Source organism: Hyperolius riggenbachi, chromosome 3 (assembly GCF_040937935.1).
Source record: "Hyperolius riggenbachi isolate aHypRig1 chromosome 3, aHypRig1.pri, whole genome shotgun sequence".
In the NCBI taxonomy this organism is placed as follows: Eukaryota; Metazoa; Chordata; class Amphibia; order Anura; family Hyperoliidae; genus Hyperolius; species Hyperolius riggenbachi.
The window spans coordinates 311,034,599-311,059,841 of NC_090648.1; the positions used below are offsets into that span (position 1 = coordinate 311,034,599).

Genomic DNA, 25,243 nt, shown 5'->3' on the forward strand with positions numbered 1-25,243 from the left:
TTCTGATCTGCTTTCTTGTTCCTGTACTCGGATCGCACTCGCTCTGACGGAAAGAGCAGTGGATCTTTCCTCTCGTATTCCTGTTTTCCGTTTGTCTGTCTTGTCTGATATGAACGCTTGCTGTAGGCTCGGTGAGGTAACCGTTAAGCAAGCGCTCGCGTTCTCTGTTTCGTGTTTGTCTGTCGGTGGTTAGTTAGGCGTGCTTGTCTCTGTTGCGCTTAACGTGCAGAGATCGCGCTGTAAACGCGTTCGCTGTTGCGAATGAGTGCGGTGTTCGCGTTTAGCTAGCGTTTGTTATTTTCGTTATTTTCTCATTGTCGTTTGCTGTGCCTTTGCTACTCTTGTGTTCTGTTCTGGTCAGTCTTGTGTCACTTCTGGCGATCGCCTCTCTCGCGATCGCATTCATACTTTGTTTCTGCAAATGTGTGTTCACCGTCGCTGGGTGGCGACTAGATTGGGGAACACATTTAGCCTATCTCTGTGCTCTTCTCTTTAAGGGCTGTTCAACGCCGCACTGTCTTAGATCTGTACAATTCCCATCTGGCATTTGTGGCCGTGCAGAGGCTGTGCTCGTCTGCACTCCACAGGACCATCTGCTGGTGGGAATTGCCCTCTGCTAGTGCATTGCACATAGCCTAGGTTCACCCAATTATACACTTGTGGAGGGTTTTCGCTGTGTCAGTGCGCATCTTGTGCGCTGACCGCGAAAACGATTCCTCAAACGTTACAATTAATAGAGAAAGTGTTATATCTCTGCACCACATTATCACTTCCCGATCACAAACCACAGCATTGCTTACTCTTCAGGCTATGCGATGCAGCACCATGGAAGAACTTGCAAACCAGTTTCTGTTTCTTTTGCTTTGTCAAAAATGTATACCTTAGGCTGGTAACATGCTTATTTTGTCTATAGAAGAAATTGGTTCACAAGGTGAAAGAGGCCATCTGCATCAAACAGTCTGCTAAGATGGGCGGTTACATGATTGCTAAAATATACAACAGTGTAAGGCAAGTATGAGGGTTGAGGGGAGGCAGTGATGAAACCACCCTTCCCCCTCCCACTCCCCCAAAATACCTAATATTGGATGTTAATGACTTTTCAAGGAAAATTAAAGGTAGGCGTTACATGTATTTAATCCATGCTAAAATTGTAGAAATTCCCTCTCATTATGGACATGAAGAATTCCAGACCACACGCAAATTCCAGCCAGCACCTTCAGAGACCTCTGTTCTCAGGTATACGGCTAACTAAAACTGCATCAACATGGTGCCATTTGTGAAATATTCATTAATGATCAACCCAATCTGGTGTGAGGCTAAAAGCTGTTTGTAAACAACAGATGCTCATTAAGGCAGCATAAAATACATTTGGCAAGACATCATAAAGGAGAAGTGTCATAAAGTGTGTGGCACAATGTTCTGGCAATATAGTAAAATATGATTAAAGGCTTTAGTTCTGGCTTTTGTCCTTTGTCGGTTGCATGTTTGTTTTGCTGCACATAGCAGTACCTGTGAAGAATAATGGTTCTGTCACATCAGCTTGTGTTTTACAAACGCACGAGAACGCTGATGACGGCTGGCGTTATGGGAAATGTAAATCAGCAGCAGCTAGCGTGCCGACTATTGTCAGCTCCTCTGCCACACTACACAATGTGCCAGGCATGTTTACCCAGCTATTCATCTTACATCAAGAATTCACAATGGGGACAGTAAATTATAAACAAAGGTGATGCATTAAAATACAGGCAGGTAATAACCGTCTTACAGCGATTTCTTTGAGAAATGATGATGTGACTTCACCATATTGTGTGAGAAAACATATTCAAAAATGTGTCTACATTTTCTCATTTATCGCAAGGCGGGCAATTGCAATGCATTGCTGACATAGAAATACAGGACGACCTGGAGTTCAGAACACTAAAAATGCTTCTGCTTAGTTGACTTAGAAAAACTTATAATTTAGTATCTATGGAAAAATTCAATACTGCTAACAAGTCCAGTCCATAGAATTAATGGTGGCCAACAGCTGATTATATACACTACAGAGCTATTTTAATCTTTTAGCAGGACTTTGCAGTCTTATTCCCCACCTCTTCAACAGTTACGGTTTGTCACATCTCTGCAATGCACAGACCCTGATGCATTTTGTAGGTTTGTACCCACTTCCTCAGACCAAGTACAGTGCTTAGCATGTATCACAGCCAAACATGGAGCCCTGAAGAAGTAGAGGCAGACTCACAAAACGTGTTGCCTGTGCTTATTAAAATTCACATGAACTTGTCATTAAGGTTAACCACCACTATTTTTCTATTTTTAGTTGTTTTTTAATCTAATTTTAACTACTTATGAGTGTCTTTTAACCCCTTTGTGTTTCTGGAATAGATGCTTTTTCATGTCTTAAGTGATGGTCGGTTTGCATTACATTTGTATTTGAACTGTGTTTGATCCAAGGTACCCATTAAATTAATTAAATACTACTATGTATGATCAAAGTATTGTTTAAAGAGACTCTGTAACAAAAATTTCAGCCTTAGTTCTTCTATCCTATAAGTTCCTTTGCCTGTTCTAATGTGCTCTGGCTTACTGCAGCCTTTCCTAATTGCACAGTGGCTGTGTTATCTGTTATATGATCTAATCTTTTTCCTTCTGTCGGCTCTGTCGGGCTAAGGCTTGAATGTGTGGAATGTGCAGGGCTGCTTGTGATTGGATAGAAGCGATACACACCCTCTGCAGGCCCCCTGCAGGCTCTGTATGACTCACACACTCTGCTTATGTGAGCCTATCACAGGCTGGTTAGTTTGTTTGTAAACACTGCCTAAAACTGTTAATTACAAGCCAGGATTGCAGCAGAGAGTGGCAGAAACAGCACAGCGGGGCCCAGGAGAACATAATGAATAGAATGGTATATGCGTACAGATTCTCTTTAAAATTCAAACACTGTTTAAAATCCATCCAAAATTCCTTTCAGAAATATCACAGAACAAATGTAACACACAATCAAACCAGCGCTTATGTGTACAAGCGCCAAAAGAATCTTGAATTGAGAAGAATATGGAGAATGCTATGGCCGACTCCCTTTTGAATACATCATTTTTCTGGGCGTCATGTTAATATTTTTACATCAATAGTCTGAGGAACACATCTACGACAAGCATGCAGTCACCAGAAGTTACAGAGTGGCGCACAGTCAGTAACTTTAGCGCCGTCAGAAGATGAAGCTGAAGTTGCTCTTAAAACACTGTAATTCGGCCGCCAGCAATAGCTGGAAGCCTAATTACATAATTCCCCATTATCCACGTGGACCTAGAAGGGGAATAGTATTTAACGCCGCTGGGACTTCTGCAGCAGCATGGTAAGCCATATACAGCCCAGCTGTATCCTACGCCCAAGTCTCCCGGCGGCCAATTCATATGTATTCTACTCACTGAACTCTGCTTCACAAACACACACAAACTTTTCCATAAAAATGGGGTGTACGAAGAGAGATGAATAGCTTGCTAATTATCTTGTAATTAATGCAAATCATCATTGCTTCTTACCTAAGCTTTGGAAAATGCTCTGATGGGATCAGTTCTTGTAGGGCAGTATTTCCAGTCAGTTTTAAATGAGTTAGGCCATGCAGACCAGTGACAGGAAATGACACCAACTGGTTGGATGAGAGATCTCTGGGGAGAAAGAATATAGACACCATCTCACTCACATATTTCTGCGGCACAGTGTTCATTAAAACAGTCTTCAGGGGCTGTTGACAGGACGCTGATAACTCAGGCCACGTTCACAGTGGGTGTTGCGTTCCGTGTCATCAGAAATGCAGCAGATCAGGGAAATGGCGCCATACCATATCTGCTTGTTGCCCCGCATACAGTGAAGTATACTCAATTAAAATATGCTTCACTGTTAACACGTGCGTTTTGCAGTAACGTACAACACCCAGCATGCCCAGTAAAAGGAAGCACTCAACACAAGAAAAAAAAAAAGGAGTACATGATCACTTTCTTTCACCGAGCATGCGTAGCTCCACATGCCCAGTGCAGGATCGCTTGTTCAATGACCAGTGAACATCTGGTAGGATGGGGGAGGGGTCCTGAAACAGGTAACCCCGAAGACATTGAGCAGCATGAGGTTAGTGAGTAGAGGGCATTCTAGCCCACCATCTTTTTGAACTGAAAGTTTTAGCAGGTGTGCATTAAATGAGCAATACATTTCTTATTTTTACAATTTGTGACAGCACTGCTGCAATTGTCAGTGAGTTTAGTAGAAAGCTTTTTGGTTCTACAAGTCCCCCAACACCCACATGCTAAAGGCTGTTTCTGTATTGTACACTTACAATTCTGAATGCACAAGTAGACATATTGGTCAACGTGGTTCAACGGGACATGGTATGACTAGTCATTGGTATAACTGGTTTAATGTAAACCTATGTCCGTCCAACTGTTAATAAAATTAAGTAATAAATTATGCCTCCCCTTCCTCCTTCACTAAATTGCTCCCACTAGTGATCCCCATTTTGTGGTGCATATGTAGTGCTGTCGGTAGTATAGTGGTGAGCATAGCTGCCTTCAAAGCAGTGGACCTGGGCTCGATTCCTGGCTAATGTATGTAAGCTGGCTTTTGACATCCTACAAATCCCTCTGAGAGAGTGGCTGGATGGTGTAATGGTTAAGGGCTCTGCCTCTGACACGGGAGACCAGGGTTCGAATCTCGGCTCTGTCTGTTCAGTAAGCCAGCACCTATTCAGTAGGAGACCTTAGGCAAGTCTCCCTAACACTGCTACTGCCTATAGAGCGTGCCCTAGTGGCTGCAGCTCTGGCACTTTGAGTCCGCCAGGAGAAAAGCGGGATATAAATGTTATTTGTCTTGTCTTGTCATACCATTCCGGCACAGGGCGAGCCGAATGGCGGCTCTCCCTGCTGTTGCTAAACTCCCCTGCGGTGTTAAATACTATTCCCTCTCCCAGGTGCAGCAATTCGGAGGGAGATGTAATTCAGGATCTGGCAACCACCGGAGCCCCGAATTACCATTATGTGTGGCGCACAGCATAGCATTGCTGCTATGATGGCGGCCAAATTCGGAAGTTGGGCGCCGAAATGAACTGCTTTTCCATTCTGGCTGTATGATATTAATGAGAGGATTAGTGGGCCCTGGTCTAATGCAAACAGAAGCTCCTTTCTGGCACAGAAGAATCTCCTGATGGTGAAAGATGCGAGTTCGGCACTGTGCAGTCTAGTCATAAGGCTTCAGGGAAAGTGAAACGAGCAAATAACCAGTGTAGTGTTTTTTGTTTCTTAGTTGTTATAATGGTACAGCACTTTTATAGGAGTAAAGGGGAAGGTTTGGCCATAATTCTGCTTTAACCCTCTTGGTGGTATTACTGAGTGCAGCTTGGCGTTACTTTTTATAGCAATTAGCTGTAACCCCCAGCTCCACCTGTGGATACCACTGGTAGGGCTGTGTGCAGAGTGTGCAGCGGAGCTGTAGATACTCACCTCCCAAATATTCCATGGCAGCAAATCATCTTCTCCGTGTCCTTTCGGGGCTCCACCATCACTAAGCTCAGATCACTGAATGTCACATGACAACAACCAGCAATCTCAGCATAGAGATAGAGAGTTCCCCCATAAGGACAGGAGGAAGATTTGCAACAAATGGCCAGATCTTGAGGAGGTAAGTCATGTACACTCAGCTGCATACTTTGCATAAGATGTGGAAGATACTGAATGGGGGAGGGCATCCAATGGCTACATAGACTGAAAGGGGGGAACAGACTCTGGCTACATCTACTTGTGGGTGACCTCTGGCTACCCATGATGGGGGAGAACATTCTATAAAAGGGGGGCCATGCTCTGCATAACTATACATTGAGAACCTCTCTGACTATCTACACTGAAGAGGGGGTACTTCCTGGCTACAAGAACAGGGGTCACTCTGCACTACCTTAACTAGGTGGGTACACTTTGGCTACCTACTCTGTGGTCTCTCTCTGGCTGCCTAAACTGGAGGGGGGGGGGAGGCTCTGTGTCTGCCTATACTTTGAGGTATTATTCTTTCCAGAGAAAGAATTGTACCACTTTTAGAAACAATCATACCACTAAGGAGGTTAAAGCACACCTGAACACCTGAACTGTGAGGAATATGGAGGCTGACAGTTAATTCCAGATCAGGTGTTTCTGACTGAAGTCAGACTGGATTACCTGCATGCATGTTCCAGGTGTGTGTTTCACACTACTGCAGCCAAAGGGATTATCAGGCTTACCGGGCAAATGGTATTGTTTAACATGAACTAAATATGGCATCCACCGTACCCCTATCAGTTCAGGTGTCCTTTAAATAAGGTTGAAATGTGTTTTTTGATTTGTGACGAGGCAAGGATTGAAAATCCCAACTTTAGTAAGAAGGAACTACTTTCCACTGAGTATAATAAATTATTTGGTTCATTTTATACAACTGCACTAAAACCTGGAACCTAGCCTGGTGTACCTGTACTAAGGCACATAAGATTTATGGATGATGTACAGAAGCTACACATGCTTACATCTGTGTAACGCACACAAAACTGGCACCATTACAGCAGCAAGCTTGGGTGAACTTTAAGCATGACTGGAGCCAATTTTCTTTGTGAATAATTGCCTATAGAAACTGAGAGGACTGAATGGATTTTCACATTCTTGCTAAGCAGTGCCAGATAGCCAGCCTTGCATGACCCGCCTGAAACTCCGCTCCTTCATGACAGATTTTCATTTACATTTGGATATGCTTACCATGCCATGCACTGCAACATTCTGCAGTTACTGACTTGTACCTATGCACCAATGGATTTAGGTCATCATCATTACTTTAAAGTAGACCTGAACTCAGAACTTCCTCTTACTCAGTTGTCTGGACTGGGCAAAAGTCCTCCAATGTACATCACTTTTGTGAGCTTTTTAAAAAACAAAAACAGAACTTGTGGGTAGATTGCAGACAAATGTAACACCAATGTTACTTACAGCTTAATGAGAGATGGCAAAGAAGAAAATGATGTTGGATGAATATACGTTATTTTGTTCCACGCCAAATCCCTGTATGCCAACACACAAAAAAATCACTTGTAATTACTGACAGTCATGTTTGAATATGCAGCTTATACTACGGTAATTTTTATATACTTAAGCTGTTATTACATTTCAGGATCACTTTTGCTAATCATTGTGCTAATATACCTTTAGAAGCAATATATAATAAAATGAATTTGTCACAGCTGAAATATAGTTCCTGCCATTCTTCTGAGTTCCATGAGAGTCATGCTCACCCTATGACCTCCCTGACTGAGAAGATGTATGGAGCCAGGAAGGTGATAAGGGAGAATTTACTGTGCTGGTGATTTAGTAAAACAGGTAAGATGTGCAGAATAAATGCATAACATGATCTCCTCTGTACTACGCTGCTTCTCATTGCACATCAGTACATTAGTGCACCAGGCAGCATGTAAAACTAATATCCTGATCAAAAGTCAGCAATAGTTGCTTTCTTTATTCTTTTTACCAAGTCTGCCCTATATTTAATAGCATCTTTCTTTTTTGCAGCCCTGACCAGTTTTCCTGTCTCTGCTAATAAAAAAAATATCCCCACAGAACAGTGTTCCTATCACCATGCTTCACAGTGGGAATGACGTTCTATTGAAGGAATGATGGCCAAAATTTTCAGTTCCATCTCATCTGACAAGAGAAATCTCTGCCATGGGTATAGAAAGTCTGCCACATGCAAACTCAAAATGTTTTGTCTTTTTTGGGCTACTCCTCCATAAAATTCCATGAAGCCCCACTCTGTGGAGTTTATGACTTGAAGCGTAGATCTTTGCAGCTCCTCCACTGTCCTCAGTGTTTTTTCTGCACCTCCGATTGATGCCCTTGACGCCCAAATTACCACTTGTAGCCACTAATCGGGGCTGTTGACATAGGAATCTATGGCAGGACCCAAAGTACCGTGGCACCTCTGGAGCCCAAATTACTTGCTTTGCAAACAGAGTTAAGGCCAGTACAAGTTATAGTGTTCCTTGCAAATGCGGCTTGTCGGAACCATCTTGGGACTATCTCTGCTGAGAACCTAACCTGTGTAATGTCATCACAATGCATCTTCAAAACATCAGGCGTGCCGGGTCACCTCTCAGCTGAGTGCATTGCTAACCCCAAAGGCCACAATTGGCTCTATCGTGTGCTGTGTTGTTATCCCCTCTCTTCCCTCCATTGTAACAGAATGTGCTACAAGACCTTAGCCTAACAAAATGTCTGTATGGCACTTGGCCCCAAACGGTCTCCTGATAAAATAAGTTTATCAGGCCTGGGCAAAAACCTTGGGTGCTATGAAGGCAGCCTGTCAGAGGGCTGCATTCCGCTACTCTCCACTCCTCCCTCCCACCATTTGTGAAAAACACATGAAGCACACGTATAAGTAACTCACCCATTATTTCATACCAGTGGCAATCTCCATGGCAGCGGTGGTGTTATGTGACCTGCCGTGATTACGTACCAGCATGTCACATGGTGCTGCCGTCGCCACGGAGATCGATCCTGGAACAAGCGATTGGATGAGTTACACCCAACTACTCCTGGCCGCAGAAGTCCGGAGGGAGGAATAGAGGGAGACAGATTAATGTAACAGGTCGCCTGATTGAAGAATAGTTTGCCCACCCCTGGTTTAGATCCTTGCAAGGTACAATCTTTGTGCTTGAGTATGGACATTTACTACCAGTATAAGAAATTAGAGATGAGTTTCCTGTCTGTGGGAACATTTTCCCTCCCCTTAGACATCCAAACACAAGTGTGCATAGGCCTGTGTAAACAATGCCCCAGCCAGGATTGCATTTTGCATATTTACCTTGAAGGTTCCCACTAATGGCACAATCTTTTTTGACCAATCTTACCATTTCTATGTAATTTGAGGGACTAATAGAAATATCCATTCGATGTACACATACACTAACTCACTTTACCATGCTACTACATAGATTTATTTGGTGACTGGACAAATAAAGATTGTATTAGTAGGCACCATTAAGGCCCAGTTCACACTGCACGCGTTTCCAGCCGCGTTTTGGAAATGCGTGCAGGTGGCCGACACGCACGACATCAGACAGTGTATAGAGTGCACTGTCTGATATTCACACTGCATGCGTTCCGGACCTGTGCGGTCTGGGAAAGCATGCTGCACGCATTTTTTGCCAAAACGCGTGGCTGTCCCATTCACTTTTCAGTGATGGGATCAGCCACGCAACGCATACAAACGCGGATGGCGTGTGTTCGTACGCGTTGCGTTCCGCATGCGTGCCCGTCCGCGTTTGTAATGTGAACGCGGCCTAAGGGTTTCAGGGATGCAGAGTGATCATACAGATATACCATAACATCTTACAGCGCTTGCTGCATGTAAAGGTTTGCTTGATGCACATTTCCCTCCTGATTCAGGTTACACAGCCAGCAGTAAATGTAGCACACAAATTGCTTATTTTCCTATACATCTTAATGGATGTTTTATTTTATGATGCATATACAAAGTTCTATTACATGTCTACCAGGTGCAAACAATTTACACGCTGGGACAAGCTACGTAACAAAGAGGCTGAGCGCAAGGTGCTTTATTTTTCTTTCGCTCGTTTTACACTGCAGGATTTTACACCAATTTAATTAGCTCCTAGAAAAACACTGAAAGGGAGTCTGAGGATACATTGCTTTGTGCTAGTTTCTTAATTATAGTTCTCTAAATGGCACAGTAAAATAGGATCAAACAAGCAGGGGATTTGCAAAACACTCACAGAGATCGCAGGACAATCAGCTGCTGAAAGGTGCTGGATCTGATTTCACCGATTTCATTATGACGCAGATCTCTGAAACGACAGACAAATTATAAGACCACTGTATAAGTAAGAAATTCCATAACAAACCTTTCTGCACCAGCAGCTCACCTTTAACCCAAACACCATAGCGGTAATGGGGTTAAACACTTCTGGGTTGAAATGATACAGCGTGGAAGGCTTAAGTGGAAAACACCTGCATATGTAATAAATACTCACATCTTCTGAAGTCTCTGACAGCCGGAGAAGCTTGGCAAGTCCTTGATGCGATTATACGACAAGTCTCTGAAATAATAAACAGGGGTTTTAATTACAAAGAAGCAAGCAGAACTAGTCCATAATGTAAAGGCAGAGCGCATACTGACAATGGACAAACTAAATTGCTTTGAACATCACCGTGACCGTGAATTGTTGTCAGTGTAGGAAAACCCTTATGACCTTCTTCCAGTCTAAAGTGGAAGTATACCCTTCAGGTAAGAAACAAAACACTGGTAAAAAGCCTCAGGACATAAGTATTAGGATATCTGCATGTGCTTTGTTTTAGGAAAAGAAAACTGTACTTGGCATAGCCTCTTCAGTACAAGTCTTTCTAGTTCCTTTTGGACTTGTTGCTCTAAGACTTAAAGGACAACTGTAGTGAGAGGGATATGGAGGCTGCCATATTTATTTCCCTTTAAACAACACCAGTTGCCTGGCAGCCTTGCTGATCATTTTGGCTGCAGTAGTGTCTCATTCACACCAGAAACAAGCATGCAGCTAATCTGGTCAGATCTGACAATGTCAGAAACACCTGATATGCTGCATGCTTGTAGGGGGTTTATGCCCAAAAGTATTAGAGGCAACGGATCAGCAGGGCAGCCACGCAACTGGTATCGTTTAAAAGAAAATAATTATGGCAGCCTCCACATTCCTCTCATTACAGTTGTCCTTCAAGGCTCATACCAATGACGCAATTTTTCCCGCGGCACACAATTTTCACCATCATTTTTGCAAGATCGTGACACATAATTTAATTAAACTTAGACAAATGATGTTTAGCGATGTGCGGTGATTGCGACCGTCATGACAGATCCCATTGCAGACTACCTAATTGATCCCCATAGACTCTCAAGCTAATTACTGCAAACGTTCAAGGTCTGATTCACGCCCATCGTTTGTTCGCTCGGTACGTTATTGCCAAAAACGGACAGGGAAACGCTCGCCGATCCTTCTTTGCTTTTCTTCCCGTGAGTATGTAGCTTTAGGGCTGGGTCATATTGGGGGCAATTGCAATGCCCTTGCTGGCGATCAGCAAAGCTCTAGGGCAGCACCACCAAATGAGGGTGTTCCTACAGCAACGTTGCGACTGGTTTAAAATTGCAATCTTGCAACATGTAGCATTTTTCAGAGTGATTCAGCTTAAAGAAATGTGCAAAAACACACATTCCTTCAAAAATCACTTTGAAAAATCGCATTGCATAATCGCAATCGCTAAGCTCTGAATAATTGCATTTCAGAACTGTCAACTAAGCTTTATGGAGCTTACACCCTCTTCCCTCTTCCTCCCCTCCATACCCAGTCCCTGTTTCCCGTTTCCCCCTCCTCCCCCCTTCCCCCTCCCTCCCCCCCTCCCTCTTTCCTTCCCCCTCCCTCTTCTTTCCTCACTTGGTCATCAATGTTATTAATAAGGTGTTATTAGATTTCGGAAATTTCTAATGTCCTATAGAATGATGCTTGTGTAGATAGTTTTGGTGCGTTTTTCAAACAAAACAACCATTAAAAAACATTGCTAATTGTAAAAAACATTGCTAATTGTAATATTGGTGAATGAGTATAGCATTATTAATATATATTGTTCCAGTCTTGGTATACGGTCCCTTTTCCTTTCCATGTTTGCCGGGTGGAGGGACTGAATAGAGGCATGCTGTTCTAGTGTCTTTTTAAATTTTGGGGCTGCATTCTGCTCTTTGACCACAACAGTGCGTTTATTTACCCCGGATATGTACACATGGCGGTTGCCAGGGCCGGATTTCTGCAAAGGCCATGGCCTAGGGCGGTAAAAAATCAGAAGGATAAAAGGGCGGCAGGACCTGAGAGAGACTGAATGTTAAAATAAATAATTTCTCCTGCTCCAAAGCCGCCCTGCTTTGCTGCACACACAGTAAGAATTCCAGAGCTCTGTGTATTTTCCTTACTTCTTGGTGTGCGAAAAGACAGTGCTATCTCCTGAACATACAAGCTTCAGTTTAATGCCAGTGGTGTAGAGAAACATGGATCACCATGTGCTCACTGCTTGCTGCAGTCTATGACTCTTGTTGTAGACACAATTTCTGATACAGTAAGGTAAACATTTTAACAGAATTATTTCCACTTTACAACTCAAGCTGGGCTAAACAATGTATTGCTGGTCAGACTCTGTTAATGACTTGAGCCATTCCTTCTCCTCTCTCCCCTAGATTGTAAATCTTAAACAGAAAGATAAGTTTGTTTTTTTTCCTTAGAGAGATTTATAACAGCCCCTTCTAAGCTAAATCTTAACCCCTTGCTGGCTCATTTTAAGGCAGCAGTACTGTCTGCAGTAGTATGAGATAGACAACTTCTCTATAATAATAATTGCAAATGTAATGTTGTATACTTTTGTATTGTTACATTCTGTTTTGTATACCAAAAGTAATAACATACACTAAAAATTAATATATATATATATTTGTACCGTGTTGGCAAACAGTAAAAAAAAAAAACCTGTGAAAGAATCAGTACAATAAATAATAGCAAATAAATGCAACAGATCTGTGATTACAGAAGAGCAGAGAGGGAGATGAACACTGCTCTGCTACTTCATGCCTGGTACACACCATGCAATTTCCCATCAGATAGACGGGTCGAATCAATTATTTCTGACAGGTCCAATCAGATTTCTGATCATTTTTCTAATCGACTTTGTATAAGTGATCGGAAAATCGATTCAACCCATCTTTCTGGTGCGTACCAGGCATTAGGGACTCACTGCTCTGACAGGAAAAACAATCATTCATAATTTTTTAGAGAGAAAACATTCATAGGTATACACGAATCACTAAAACAGGCATTTCCTCCTGCAAACAAGTGATCGTTAGGGTGCATACACACATCAGACCATAGTCTTTGGAAAATGAAAGATCACAGACCTATCTTACCACCCTTCATGTAGTATGAGAGCATTTCTACACAGTCTATTCTATGGAGCTGAACTTCCCATCAGAAAAAATCTTTGCAAGATGCTGCACACAAAGATGCTGATCAGACACAAAAGATCAGAATCTGCAAAAGATCTGTTCCTGCCAAAGATCTGTTCCTGCCAAAGATCTGTTCCTGCAAATTGCATTCATAGTCTATGAGATCTGCAGATCATCATACACACCTTGTTTAACTGACATTCATCTGCAGATCAGATCCACCTGGATGGATTTTCAGATCTGCAGATGATTGTCTGATCTGCAGATGAATGTCAGTTAAACAAGGTGTGTATGAGGATCTGCAGATCTCATAGACTATGAATGCAATTTGCAGGAACGGATCTTTGGCAGGAACAGATCTTTTGCAGATACTGATACTTTTGTGTCTGTACAGAATCTGTGTGTGCAGCATCTTGCAAAGATTTTTTCTGATCGGGAGTTCAGCTCCATAGACTAGACTGTGTAGAAATGCTCTCATACTACATGAAGGGTGGTAAGATTGGTCTGTGATCTTTCATTTTCCAAAGACTATAGTCTGATGTGTGCATGCCCCTTAAGTCAGGGTGTTGGACAGAATGATATTGAGTGAAGGTGCATACACACATCAGACCATAGTCTTTGGAAAATGAAAGATCACAGACCAATTTTACCCCCTTCCATGTAGTATGAGAGCCATACCTACACAGTCTATTCTATTGAGATGAACTCCCCATCAGATAGAAATCTTTGCAAGATGCGGAACACAAAGATGCTGTACACATTCAAAAGATCAGTATCTGCAAAAGATTTGTTCCTGCAAAAGATCCGTTCCTGCAAAATGCATTCATAGTCTATGATATCTTCAGATCCTCATACACACCTTGTTTAACAGACATTCATCTGCAGATTAGACAATCATCTGCAGATCTGAAGATCATTCCTGGTGGATCTGATCTGCAGATGAATGTCTGTTAAACAAAGTGTGTATGAGGATCTGCAGATATCATAGACTATGAATGCATTTTGCAGGAACGGATCTTTTGCAGGAACTGATCTTTTGCACGTGTACAGCATCTTTGAGTGCAGCATCTTGCAAAGATTTCTATCTGATGGGGAATTCAGCTCCATAGAATAGACTGTAGGTATGGCTCTCATACTACATGGAATGGGGTAAAATTGGTCTGTGATCTTGCCTTTTCCAAAGACTATGGTCTGATGTGTGTATGCACTCTGAGTGTGTGTGTGTGTGTGTGGGGGGGGGGGGGCACTGTGAAGTCCAAATCCGGCCCTGGTGGTTGCGTAGCGACCACAGATGCGACAGTCAGGGGAACGTGACACCGGCAAGAGAGGGCGGAAGTGAGGGAAGACGCCTTCCTCTCGCCACTAGAAGCCAACGAGCGTGGCGCGCACGGCGGGCGGAGAGCGGCCCAGTTGCGGCGAATACCTAGGGGACCAGCTAGGCACGATGCCCCTCTGATGAGGCCCATAGACAAATAGGGCGAAACAGCTGTAAGGGCAGCCAACCTGGATTCACCCCGGCACATCATGCCTCCACTCGGTCCACAGCAGTCTTCATAAGGTCATGCAAGTATCCTGCACTGCCTACTCCTAAGCTCCTCGCATGCTTTTCTATGCTTAGCTCTGAGCTAGCTTGAATATGTGCATGTCATTTGCTGAATAAGGAACTGTGCTGTTTGTGCTCATGCTGATACACTTTGCTAGATTGGCTCAGATGCATTTCATGCACTTTTGCTTGTACCAATAAATGTTGGTGAGAATTTTAAAGTCCCTGTGGTTGTAAGCTTTATGGAGTACTGAGTAACACCTGTACCACACAGCCCAATCATAGGAGCATGTCAATCCATACAACTGATCAGAACAGCCTGAAACAGCTGTCTTTAAGGGCTGGTTCACACTGAGCAACTGCGCTCAGTTTGCCGACAGTGATCTGCAAAGCGTTACAGCAGTATGACTTCATGAGGGGGTTCTCATTTCAGTGCTTTGATTTTAAGAAAATTGAAAACATGCTGCCTGTAGAACGATTTTTCTTAAAGGAATGTGCAAACTCGCTCAAAATCGCGATTGCTAAGCGCTTGGCGACAGCGTTTTGTAGGGTAAACTAGGCCTTAGTTGGATTATTTATCACTGTTAAATAAGCAGGCTAGAATCATTTAATGTGTGGCTTTTCAGGGGCATCAAGAAATAATGTGTATATTTGTTCACTGCCTGTGATACTACTGTAACTGTTACTGAAGCAAATAGTATAGATGATGCAAACTTCAGTCTGGGACCCACTAGCAGCGCTTTACTAAGCGCTTGTGATTTGTAAAGGTCTTGCTAAGGTAATGCTATTAGGATTTAAAAAAAAAAAAAAAATCACACCCCTCAAGTGCGATCCCCACCAATATATGGACTCCGTGATTCAGTCTGCTGTATTTATTTCTACACTGCAATCTCTGCTACTGAAGTCTGTATAAGCCATCTCCTCCAGCAAGTCTAATTCAGGAAAGCTACACGGTATGGAAATATGAATTCCATTCACTAACCTATGAAGTAAAGGGAAGTTCTAGTTGTTCAGTACAGCAAATGAAAAGCAGCCAATGAAAGCTCACCCTGCAGAAACTCCCAGTGACTTCAGTGAAAGCCATTCTGTGCTTTTTCAGCAGCTTCAAAGTGGATTAAATTACCCCTTAAGTGCTCTAATGCTACTTCTCATCAAAGAAAATTTACTATAGCAAATAAATAAATATCAGTATTCCCAATTAATCACAGTTATAGATGACTGGACATGAGCCAGGTACAATTTAACAGACATCTGGACTGCTTTACACGCTTGTGCTTGCTTGATACCCACACTGAGCTCTTCTCAGAAGAGGAGTTCAGGTGGATGATGGCAAATGCATTGAGAAGCTTATTTTGAAGCTCCCTTTCTAACACATAGGCTTCAATTCATCAAAGGGTGTTCGATAACAAAACCCCAGTCCTTAAAATACCGCATTCGGTATTTTACACTTCACTGTGCTAATTCATCAATATTTTCCCATGTGCGGTAGAGGTTCGTTAAGTTACCGAACTACTAGGCTTCAATTCATCAAAGGCTGTTCGATAACAGCAGAGTGGTGCAGAGCAGCTTGGAATGTCCCTGTGTTGTTACAAGCTGATAACAATAGAAGGCATCCAGACATCCCTTTGTGATGTAAAGGTGTTATAGTTACTGTTATTTATACTGCCTCTGCTGCTCTGAATGTGTCGATCAGTCTTTCTTAACATTTTATTTATTTGCCACAACGTAGATGAACTTCCTGGAGACATTACAAGTGCCATGCTTGGTGATTTCACCACCAGCATCTTTGCATTATCAAACAGGGCCTGAAAGGGTTACACCACCGAAGGGAATCTGGGGATATATTTTGACCCGTTCTCTCTGCTCACTGCTTGGGGGGTCTGAAAGCTCGTGTGGAGAAGCCTGTGTGACCTATCAGCGGCACTTGCAGGAGAACAGGGGCTGTTTCTATTGGCTGCCTGCTCCTGCTAATCATGAAAACATTCACACAGAAGGCTTTCGAAGCCTGTAACGACAGGGGAGAGCTTGAGATAAACACCGAATGTGTTATCGAATGTGGGAACCTTGATGAATTAACATTTGTTGAGCACATGTCGGTAATTTATCTCATTGCTGTGTCATTTCAGCTTCTCATTCGGTAACAGCTTTGATGAATTAACATTTTCTAAAGTGCTTCGTTAAGTCAGCTGTTTTCAGCATTACCGAATGCGGTAATGCTTGATGAATTGAAGCCATAGTCATAGTTCATAATTGCAGTATGTACAAGACAGGACACAGAACACTTATATTGAGCTTTTCTCCAGGCGGAATTAAAGGGACTCCGAGCACCTCTTATGGGCATGCCTTTAAGACTCCGACCAGCACTGCAAAGTACGTAAAGATGCATACTTTTCTGTAGCTTGTGCTCTCCTCTTACATTTGATGCCTGAATTGCCATTCTAGACCAAATAGTTTTTGTTCGATTTCAATTTAAATATCGCGGTTGCCATCTTGGCTATGTTATAACTTCCGGGTCACCCCTGTCTTCTCTGTTAGAGAAGTGCATCACTGAATGAAGCAGGAAGAGGAAGTGACCTGCATGGCTATTGCAAGAGGCTCTTCCAGAGGGGTCATAGCACGACTTTGTTGGAAGTTGCCCGGTTTAAAGGCATACCCATGAGAGGTGCTCGGTGTCCCTTTAAAGCACCAGAGCTGCGGCCACTAGAGTATGTTCTATAGGCAGTAGCGTGTTAGGGAGTCTTTCCCAAGGTCTCCTCACTGAATAGGTGCTGGCACTAAACAGGAAGAGCCTGGTCTTCCTGTTTAAACTGGACTCGCGTGTCAGTTTTTTTGGTTTTACTTCTTCCAGATGAAGACACACAGATCTCAGTGAGAAAGGCAGGATACCTTCATCTCCCATGAGGTACAGCACTAGCCAGAAGCTACAGTAGCCCACAATCTCAGCCTTGGTGGTCATTTTGAGTACATGCCATTCTTGTGGTCGCTTTTGAGTTTAAATGTATCCATTGTAGAAGCCACTCTCATATTTTTATAGTAGGATTAAATGTGTAGCATTGTCTTTTTTATGCAATACTCATATAAAAGGAACACTGGGGAATGAAAAGGCATGCTTATAAATTATTACATCTGGATAGTGGACAAACAACTCTCACTACATTGTTCCAAGCATACATCCAAGTATACATTTCTCACTAATGTGCCCATGTGTTTATGGAAATAAACAGCATAAAACAAACAAAAACCTCTACAAGCAGTGTGATGGTGTGACTCCAAGCACTAATAACAGAGTAAAATAATGAATGTAATAAATATTATTAGACTCTGAAGCTAGTAATTTCCCTCTCGTAAATGCTCCACATTGCTGGCTTGGGAAGTAAGTTAGTATGCCGAATACTTCAGTGTGAAGGTTTGTTTCTTATTTAGAGCACGGAACTTGGACGGTGTTCACTGCACAGATACTGGTGGTACAGACCAAACAACATGTGAAATCTCTAACTACCACTTTTTTCCCTTCAAACAAGCAAATGTGTACAGCATATTTGTGGACGTTTTACAACGTGCACAATGGTAATAAAGCAATAAATTGTAATCAGTGTTAATACCCCAAATGTCAGATGGAAGAACACCAACTATGTTCAGCCATGATCTAATAGCTGCTGTCATAAATTATTTTTTCCTGGAGGTTTTATAGAGAAAATAAGCTTGTGCACTGACAGAGTTCCCAAATAGCTCACATAGGTCTAAACTTTAGACTGTAAAGCTACGTCCCCAAAAGTAGATGCAGCCAGATGGATCAGGAATCTCCGCCGACGAACGATTTTTTCCCTGATCCATCTGGCTGAAGTGTATAGTCCAGGGATGGCACTCCTTTGCGCATAAAGCGGGTGCATAACCTGGGGTGTGAAGCAAACACCCAATGTAATCACAAGTCAAGTAGTCAGTTAGCACACCAGGCTTCTCATGAGCAAAAAAGATGAATCGGATTTAGGCCCCGTTCACACTTGCGTTTTGGCAAGTAAACGGACCGGATCCTGATCGGATCCTGATCGGATCCTGACCTGATCCTGATCAGAACCGTACGGTTCCGATCCGGATCCGGTCCGTTTGTATCAGGCATGCATCAGGCTGCCATCCAGATCCGTGGGCAAAAAATAGCGAAATTTAAAAAAAAAATGTTGGGGTCAGCAGAAGGTGCACCTGGTGCACCTGTAGAATCAGGTTCCTCCGCTGTAGGCCTCACCTCCACCTCCGACATTCTGCCAAACAGCTCCAGCATGTCTGTCACTGCTGCTCCACTCCAGACATGCTTGGCCCATGTGTCCCCATCCGAAATGGCCGCTTAGATATGCATAGGAAGTGGGGTAGAACGTCAGGTTTTTGTAGGCAGTGTGTTCTGTGCCTTCCGTTCCCCATTGGTTTCTGTGTTCCTGATGGTGCTTTCAGGCTCAGGTCCGGCTCCGGTCCGGGTGCGTGGGCCGGAGAGCCGGACCCAAAAAATAGCGCATGTTGGAAAAGAGTCCGGATCCGATCCGGCTCCGTACTGTACGGAACGGACACGTGTGAACGTCCGCATAGCCTTTACATTGCTATGCGGAACGTACGTTCCGTTTGTACAGTATGCGGTCCGAATCAGATCCGGAAAATCCGGATAGCGAACGCTAATGTGAACCGGGCCTTATTCCTTCAAAGCGTGTCGAAACACCATTGTTGTCACAATTGTTTCTGGGCCACACAGGGTCCCCTTCTACAGACAGCGCAGACATCAAAGCATCAAATTAGTGCACCCCATTTATACAAACATATACTAGGTTACCACTCATGATAACAGGTTACCACCTCCTCATCAATATGCATGTAAACAAAACCACCGCAACAGGTTTTATCAGCAATCAATACTGTTTTGCCTACATGTATCATAAAGAGTGCTGCTTTGACACTGGAAATAATATCAGTAAACTCATATTATTTGCAAATCCTGAATGGCAATAAAGATATCAAATATGACCTACCTGTCAATCCGCCACTATTTCAAACTCATTGGATGTGGGAAACGTGCCGCCGCCGCTGCTGCCTGAGCCGTTACTGTGTTGAAAACACAGTATACCGAGCTTGTCCAACGTACTTCTCCTAGCGGCTAGCGGAAGTATGTCGGACAAACTCGGTATACTGTAATATGTATAAATAATATGAATTTACTGATATTGTTATTATATTTATTGTTGTTATTATATTATTTAAAATAACATTTTAGCACTTTGCAATGGAAAAAGTATCAAAAAGTAGCTAAAGAGTACTATCAAAATTATTTTCAGCATTTTTTTTCTTGCTGATGGATTAAAAGTCATTTTGACAAGTGTCAAAATATCACCTAGGAGAAAACTCAGGTGAAAAATGTAACTGCATATGGGCCACTGAGTAAATCTGGCCCTCAGTGTAGCATATTAATCAGCCAGTTTCCATGGCACATGCCTAAGGAGAACATCCATGGTGCTTCGATGCCTGTGCAGAAGTAGTTTTAGGTCACCTCAAGCTGCTTGGGTATTCTGTCAGAATGTAGTTGGAGAGCTTTGTCCTCGGGGAATGTTAATTAGTGAATGTGGCCAGCAGACTTCACAAATGCACGGCGTACAGAAGAGACATTTTATGGTGTATAGAAATCACTGTAGCAGTCAGTGATTTTCATAAACAATGAGCTTTACACGCACAAAACGCTTCCAGTAAATGAGCAGCAATTCAGAGCTGCGTGTCATGCGTTTCCATGTTTCCTTCTTTCAGTAACTGGGAAGAGAGCAAACTGTGTCCTTTGATGGCCGCTCTTAATATTCCTTGGACCATTCACTATCTTTGAACCGTATCTTAACAAGCTCAAACAGATTCCAAAGAAAAAAAACAACAATGTTCCTCCGTTCAGCAAAGCACTGCATGCTCTGGGCAAGGTGAAGGATTTAATGTAGGGCAGCTATTCCAGCAATCTGAACTGCTAAATTCCTTCCCAAAGAGCAGAGACTGTCTGCACTAAGATCTGACTCTCTCTCCCCCTATTAGACTCGCCTCTCACATCGTGAAATGCCAAGATGACATTCACATCAAACCAAATGTTGGATGTGTGGCAAGCTCTACCTTTCTTCAAACTATTGACTATTCTAATTGGCAACATATGTATTTTTCAGAATTACTGCAGATATATTAATTTGAGTGTATTTTGCATAATCATGTAGATTTATAGCTAATTATGGCTAATTGTTGGGATCTTTGAAATAGGAATGCTCTCTGTGAAAATTGGACATGGGGTAAGGTAAACGATACATTTTTTAGATGTACTGAAAGAAAGGAGAGAGAAAGAGAGAGCGAGAGAGAAAGTGGGGTTTTGGTTGAGTGCTCAAGACATCTAGAGTTCTCCAAGTATCTTCTCCAAGTCCATCACAGAACTTCAAACTGATCTTGCTGGGCAGAGCTAGGCAGGTTTCCCCTATGACTGACTATCCAGCAGATGGTGCTCTCATACTGGACACACATACAGAACAGCACCTTCAGCACCTACTACCATAAAGCCTCATTGAACCACAAGGCCCAGGCCACACCATGTGCCCTGAAGCAAAGGGTCAGCAGTGCATCCAGCCCAGATCCCCAACACAGCCTGACAAAAGCCCAGGTAAAAAGGGACTATAGAAAGCTGCAAGGCACAATACCTAGAGGAATGGAGGAGTGACATAAATAACTCCTAGAAACTCACCATCTACTAATCACTGCAGAGGGAGTACACAATGGCCCCGTATCTGGAGAGTCTACACACCATCCCAAAGCTGGATCCTGAGCCTCTACCCTCTGAGCGCCCACAGCCTGGAGATACAAGGCGGCACAGACGTGCAAGCCCCGGAAGAAGGAGAGACTGTGCAGGCACTGTGACTAGGTGGCTCTGGAGGTTAAGGCCCACTTCCTACTACACTGCAGCAAATACGCACCTGTGAGGACTTCCCAATTCTTGAGACTCTCCGCCCACATCCCAGATATCACCTCCACAGATGAGGAGAGGAAAGCCTACAGCCTACTGGGTAAAGAGGGAACAACAGTGCATATAGCACACTGAAATGTCACTGCCTGCCTCCAACTGAGAGGAACATGATACCCCATTGATGCAATACCCCTTACACTGCTCTCCTATACCCTCACCACCCCGATGGACTATATACTCCTTATACTGTCACCTCTACCCTTCCCATGTCTACAATCCCTATAATCCCACAACCACCCCCTCCAATGCTAATTCTAATGTTTTGTTTTGGAAATGATACATTTTTTTGGTCCTGCCAATAAAGCTTTTTTGGATGCTAGGTACACACATCAGCTCATGAAATGCTACATAGGTGTATGCACAGGTGGTATTGCAAACTTGCATGGAAAGTGATTGTTTATCAGTACAGGTGTTGAAACAAAGAAACTGAAACAAAAAACGTTTGTCATGTACCTGGAATGACCTATACAGTTTCTGCTGCTGAATGAAAGTTGGGTTTTGATTGGTTGCTCCAGACAGCTGCACCAAAATTCACCCAAGTCCCCTATGCACCTGTCTTGATAAATACCGGTAAGCCTAACAGTGTGTCTGTAAAAGGCAGCTTTACAATAGTTAAAATGCATAGACTACAATCAATGTTGGATTTAACCTGCCTAGTGTAGATTGCTCTTTTTATAGGGACGTCACCAGTCTATGGCCATAGTGACATGGTCACTGAAATATCTACAAAATCAATGCTAGCATTTTAATGTAATAGTAAGTACAGCCAAAATAATACACATGCAGTACTGTACACAGATGTGGTTACTGTACTGTACATACAGATGCAGTCACTGTACTGTACAGACAGATGCAGTCACTGTACTGTACACACAGATTCAGACACTGTACTGTACACACAGATGCAGTCACTTTACTGTACAGACAGATGCGGTTGATGTACACAGATACAGTCACTCTACACACAGATGCGGTCACTGTACACGCAGATGCAGTCACTGTACTGTACACACAGATGCGGTTGATGTACACACAGATCCAGACCCTGTACTGTACACACAGATGTGGTCACTGTACTGCACACTTCGGTTTTCAATCCCCTGCACCAGATACCTGACTGACATTTTGGTTGTATAGTTAGTAATATTGGACCCTGAAAAGTCTAGTGAAGATATTATTGTTTCTATTGTTTCACCCACAAAAAGCATTTGTCAAATGCCACATAAAACAAAGATAGATCAGCAAACCAAGATTAGATCAGTAAAAAAAGATAGATCAGTAAATAATTTTAGTCACTTGTGGTCATCACAAAATATAATCAAATATGCTGCAGTACAGGTGCTACCAGGAAAAAAGAAAAGCTATACTGGCGTGATCTACTCATAAGTAAACCCTATTCTTGTGAAGACAGCAGCACACCACAGAGGAACAGTTGAAAAGGGTGCAATATACATCCTGTTGAATAGGACGCTATTTGTACCGCCCACTATATGTGGGGGGTTAAGATTAAGCGCTCACTGGGAGGGGGGGGGTAAGATTAGGAGCCACCAAAGGAGTTTTAGGATTAGGCACCACCAGTGGGGTATTAGAGTTAAGCACCAGTAGAGGAAGGGCTCTGTGTGAAAGTGGGTTTATTAAGGTGATAGTAAAATATAGGTAAATATAGGAGGTATACATTTTACAGATATTCTACTATTGGCCGTTTCCTGTGCCCTTTTCAACGAGCGCCTTAATTAAATGTACGCCACCACAGGACCATATTCGGTACTTGTAAAAGGAATGCTTTAAGTGCCCATTCCTATAGTATCTGCAGTTACAGTGCCTGTGTTTGTTGATCAACTGCAAAGTCACATTCCTTGTAAGTGTAAGTTTATCATCCAGTTAGCTTTGAGTAGGGTCACATATCCAGCTTATCAGCCACTGGAGAAATTAATGCAGAAAGGGAAAGGGACAATTTCCGTAGAAAAAAAAGCCTAAGTGATTAGTCATTTTCAGAAATGGCATACTGACTGCTCATCTTATATATGTGGGCACTGCCTGCAGATATTGAAATAAAAAGCACATCTATAGTATGACGTTGGTGAAAAAAGTAGCATGTTTACTTCAATCAAAGTGATTAGCCGGATTATCAGGTTATTGATAGAAACACAATAGCACATAGATTTTATTCACACTCACAGCATTTGAAGATTGGGTAGCAGATCACAGATTCCACCAGGAAGACTGACGAGTTGTGCGCCTGTCAGTGTTCTGGGAAAAAATAAGTAGCTAGATATGTAAAGTTGCTTTACAAGGTGGTTACATAAGTATGAACAATGTCACAGAGGTCTTACAAGCTTTCCAGGCTCGTTGTTCCTGTAAGATCAGGAAACTCTGTGATTTGGGAGGCTCCATTTAGAATCCTTAGGGGGGAAAAAGAGAAAAAAAAGCACAATAGGTTAAGCTATGATTCTCACGCAACAGGCAGATAAATAAAGCTAATAAAAAGAGGAAATGACCATATTAACTGTACTCGGGCTACAGCAAACTAGGCAGAATAGCGGGCCGAATTGCAGAGGATCCAGGCAGTGCAGGAGGGTGGCGAGGGAGTGATGAGCCTGGAGGAGGCTGAAGAAAGCACCCCCCATCTCAGGTACACTTTAAAGGTTAGTGTATAAGTGGTTGTTTGGCTGTAGTTGCAATCTAGAGGTCAGCCTGGATTTATACAAGTATCATGTATATAGAAAACCTAGCCATAAAATATATGCTTTTTACTATATATTTAGGCCAGTTTTTGCTAAATGGCTTAAGACGATCTCTAGAATGGAGACACCTTCCAGGACTTCTCATGGGTGTCTCCTCTCATTTGGAACTTTCTACCACAGCCTATACGTCATGCTCGGTGCCTGGAAAGTACCCCCAAGACACACCTTTTCAGACAAGCTTTTAATTTGCTATAGCAAAAATTTAAAGTTCACTGTCTCATCTGCTAACCCTTTGTCTACTCCCCCAGTGTCTCAATTCCACTACCTTCTGGATTGTTGCCTCGCAAGGGCAGGGACCTCCACCTTTTGTTTCCCGTTTCTGTGCATTTTATCCACTTAACATCTATTAGTATTGGTCATGTTATTCAAAATACACATCAATTGTATGCATCAACACTTGTGTCACTGGTTGTCTGTACAGTTGTAAATTGCTCATGTATCTATGCTCAACATTATTGTATGTTTAGCACATTGTACTGTGCCATGGAATATGTTGGCACTGTATAAATAAAAATAATATTACATTAGTAAATCAGGCTTTTTGTAATAATTATGATAACAAGGATACGACAGAAAGTGAAGAAGAGTAGCTGATTGGGGCAAACAGGACCCTAGACAACCTTCATAGGATTTAAAAATGAAAGAGATCTGTGAAAACAAAGTTATCACGCCAACAAAACGTTTTCTGGATATCCACAGAGGTAATTAGGTAATTTACACTGCATAGACCAGAATTACCTGGTTTATGTATATAACAGGTTATCTGCAAAATGGCCATAGTTGGTGGCATATGAGGACAGGGCTTAGAAACACTGTCTTAAAAGAATGTTAACTAAGATCTAGATCAGCACGCGCCCAACCAGTTCCAGGGGAGTTATTAGATATTATATATGCTAACTAAGATCTAGATCAGCATGCGCCTATCCA

General features: G+C 42.7%; 1 protein-coding gene across 1 annotated transcript in view; it reads right to left on the minus strand.

Annotated features, from left to right (window-relative positions):
* The window catches only part of LGR5 (leucine rich repeat containing G protein-coupled receptor 5), a 201,498-nt gene that overhangs the window by 22,961 nt on the left and 153,294 nt on the right, over nt 1-25,243 (minus strand). Inside the window, exons 10-15 of the mRNA XM_068276679.1 lie at nt 23,906-23,974; nt 23,751-23,822; nt 10,043-10,108; nt 9,785-9,856; nt 6,987-7,058; nt 3,540-3,665 (exon numbers count right to left, since the gene is read on the minus strand). Coding sequence (XP_068132780.1) covers nt 3,540-3,665; nt 6,987-7,058; nt 9,785-9,856; nt 10,043-10,108; nt 23,751-23,822; nt 23,906-23,974 — 477 coding nt within the window. The remainder of the gene's footprint in view (nt 1-3,539; nt 3,666-6,986; nt 7,059-9,784; nt 9,857-10,042; nt 10,109-23,750; nt 23,823-23,905; nt 23,975-25,243) is intronic.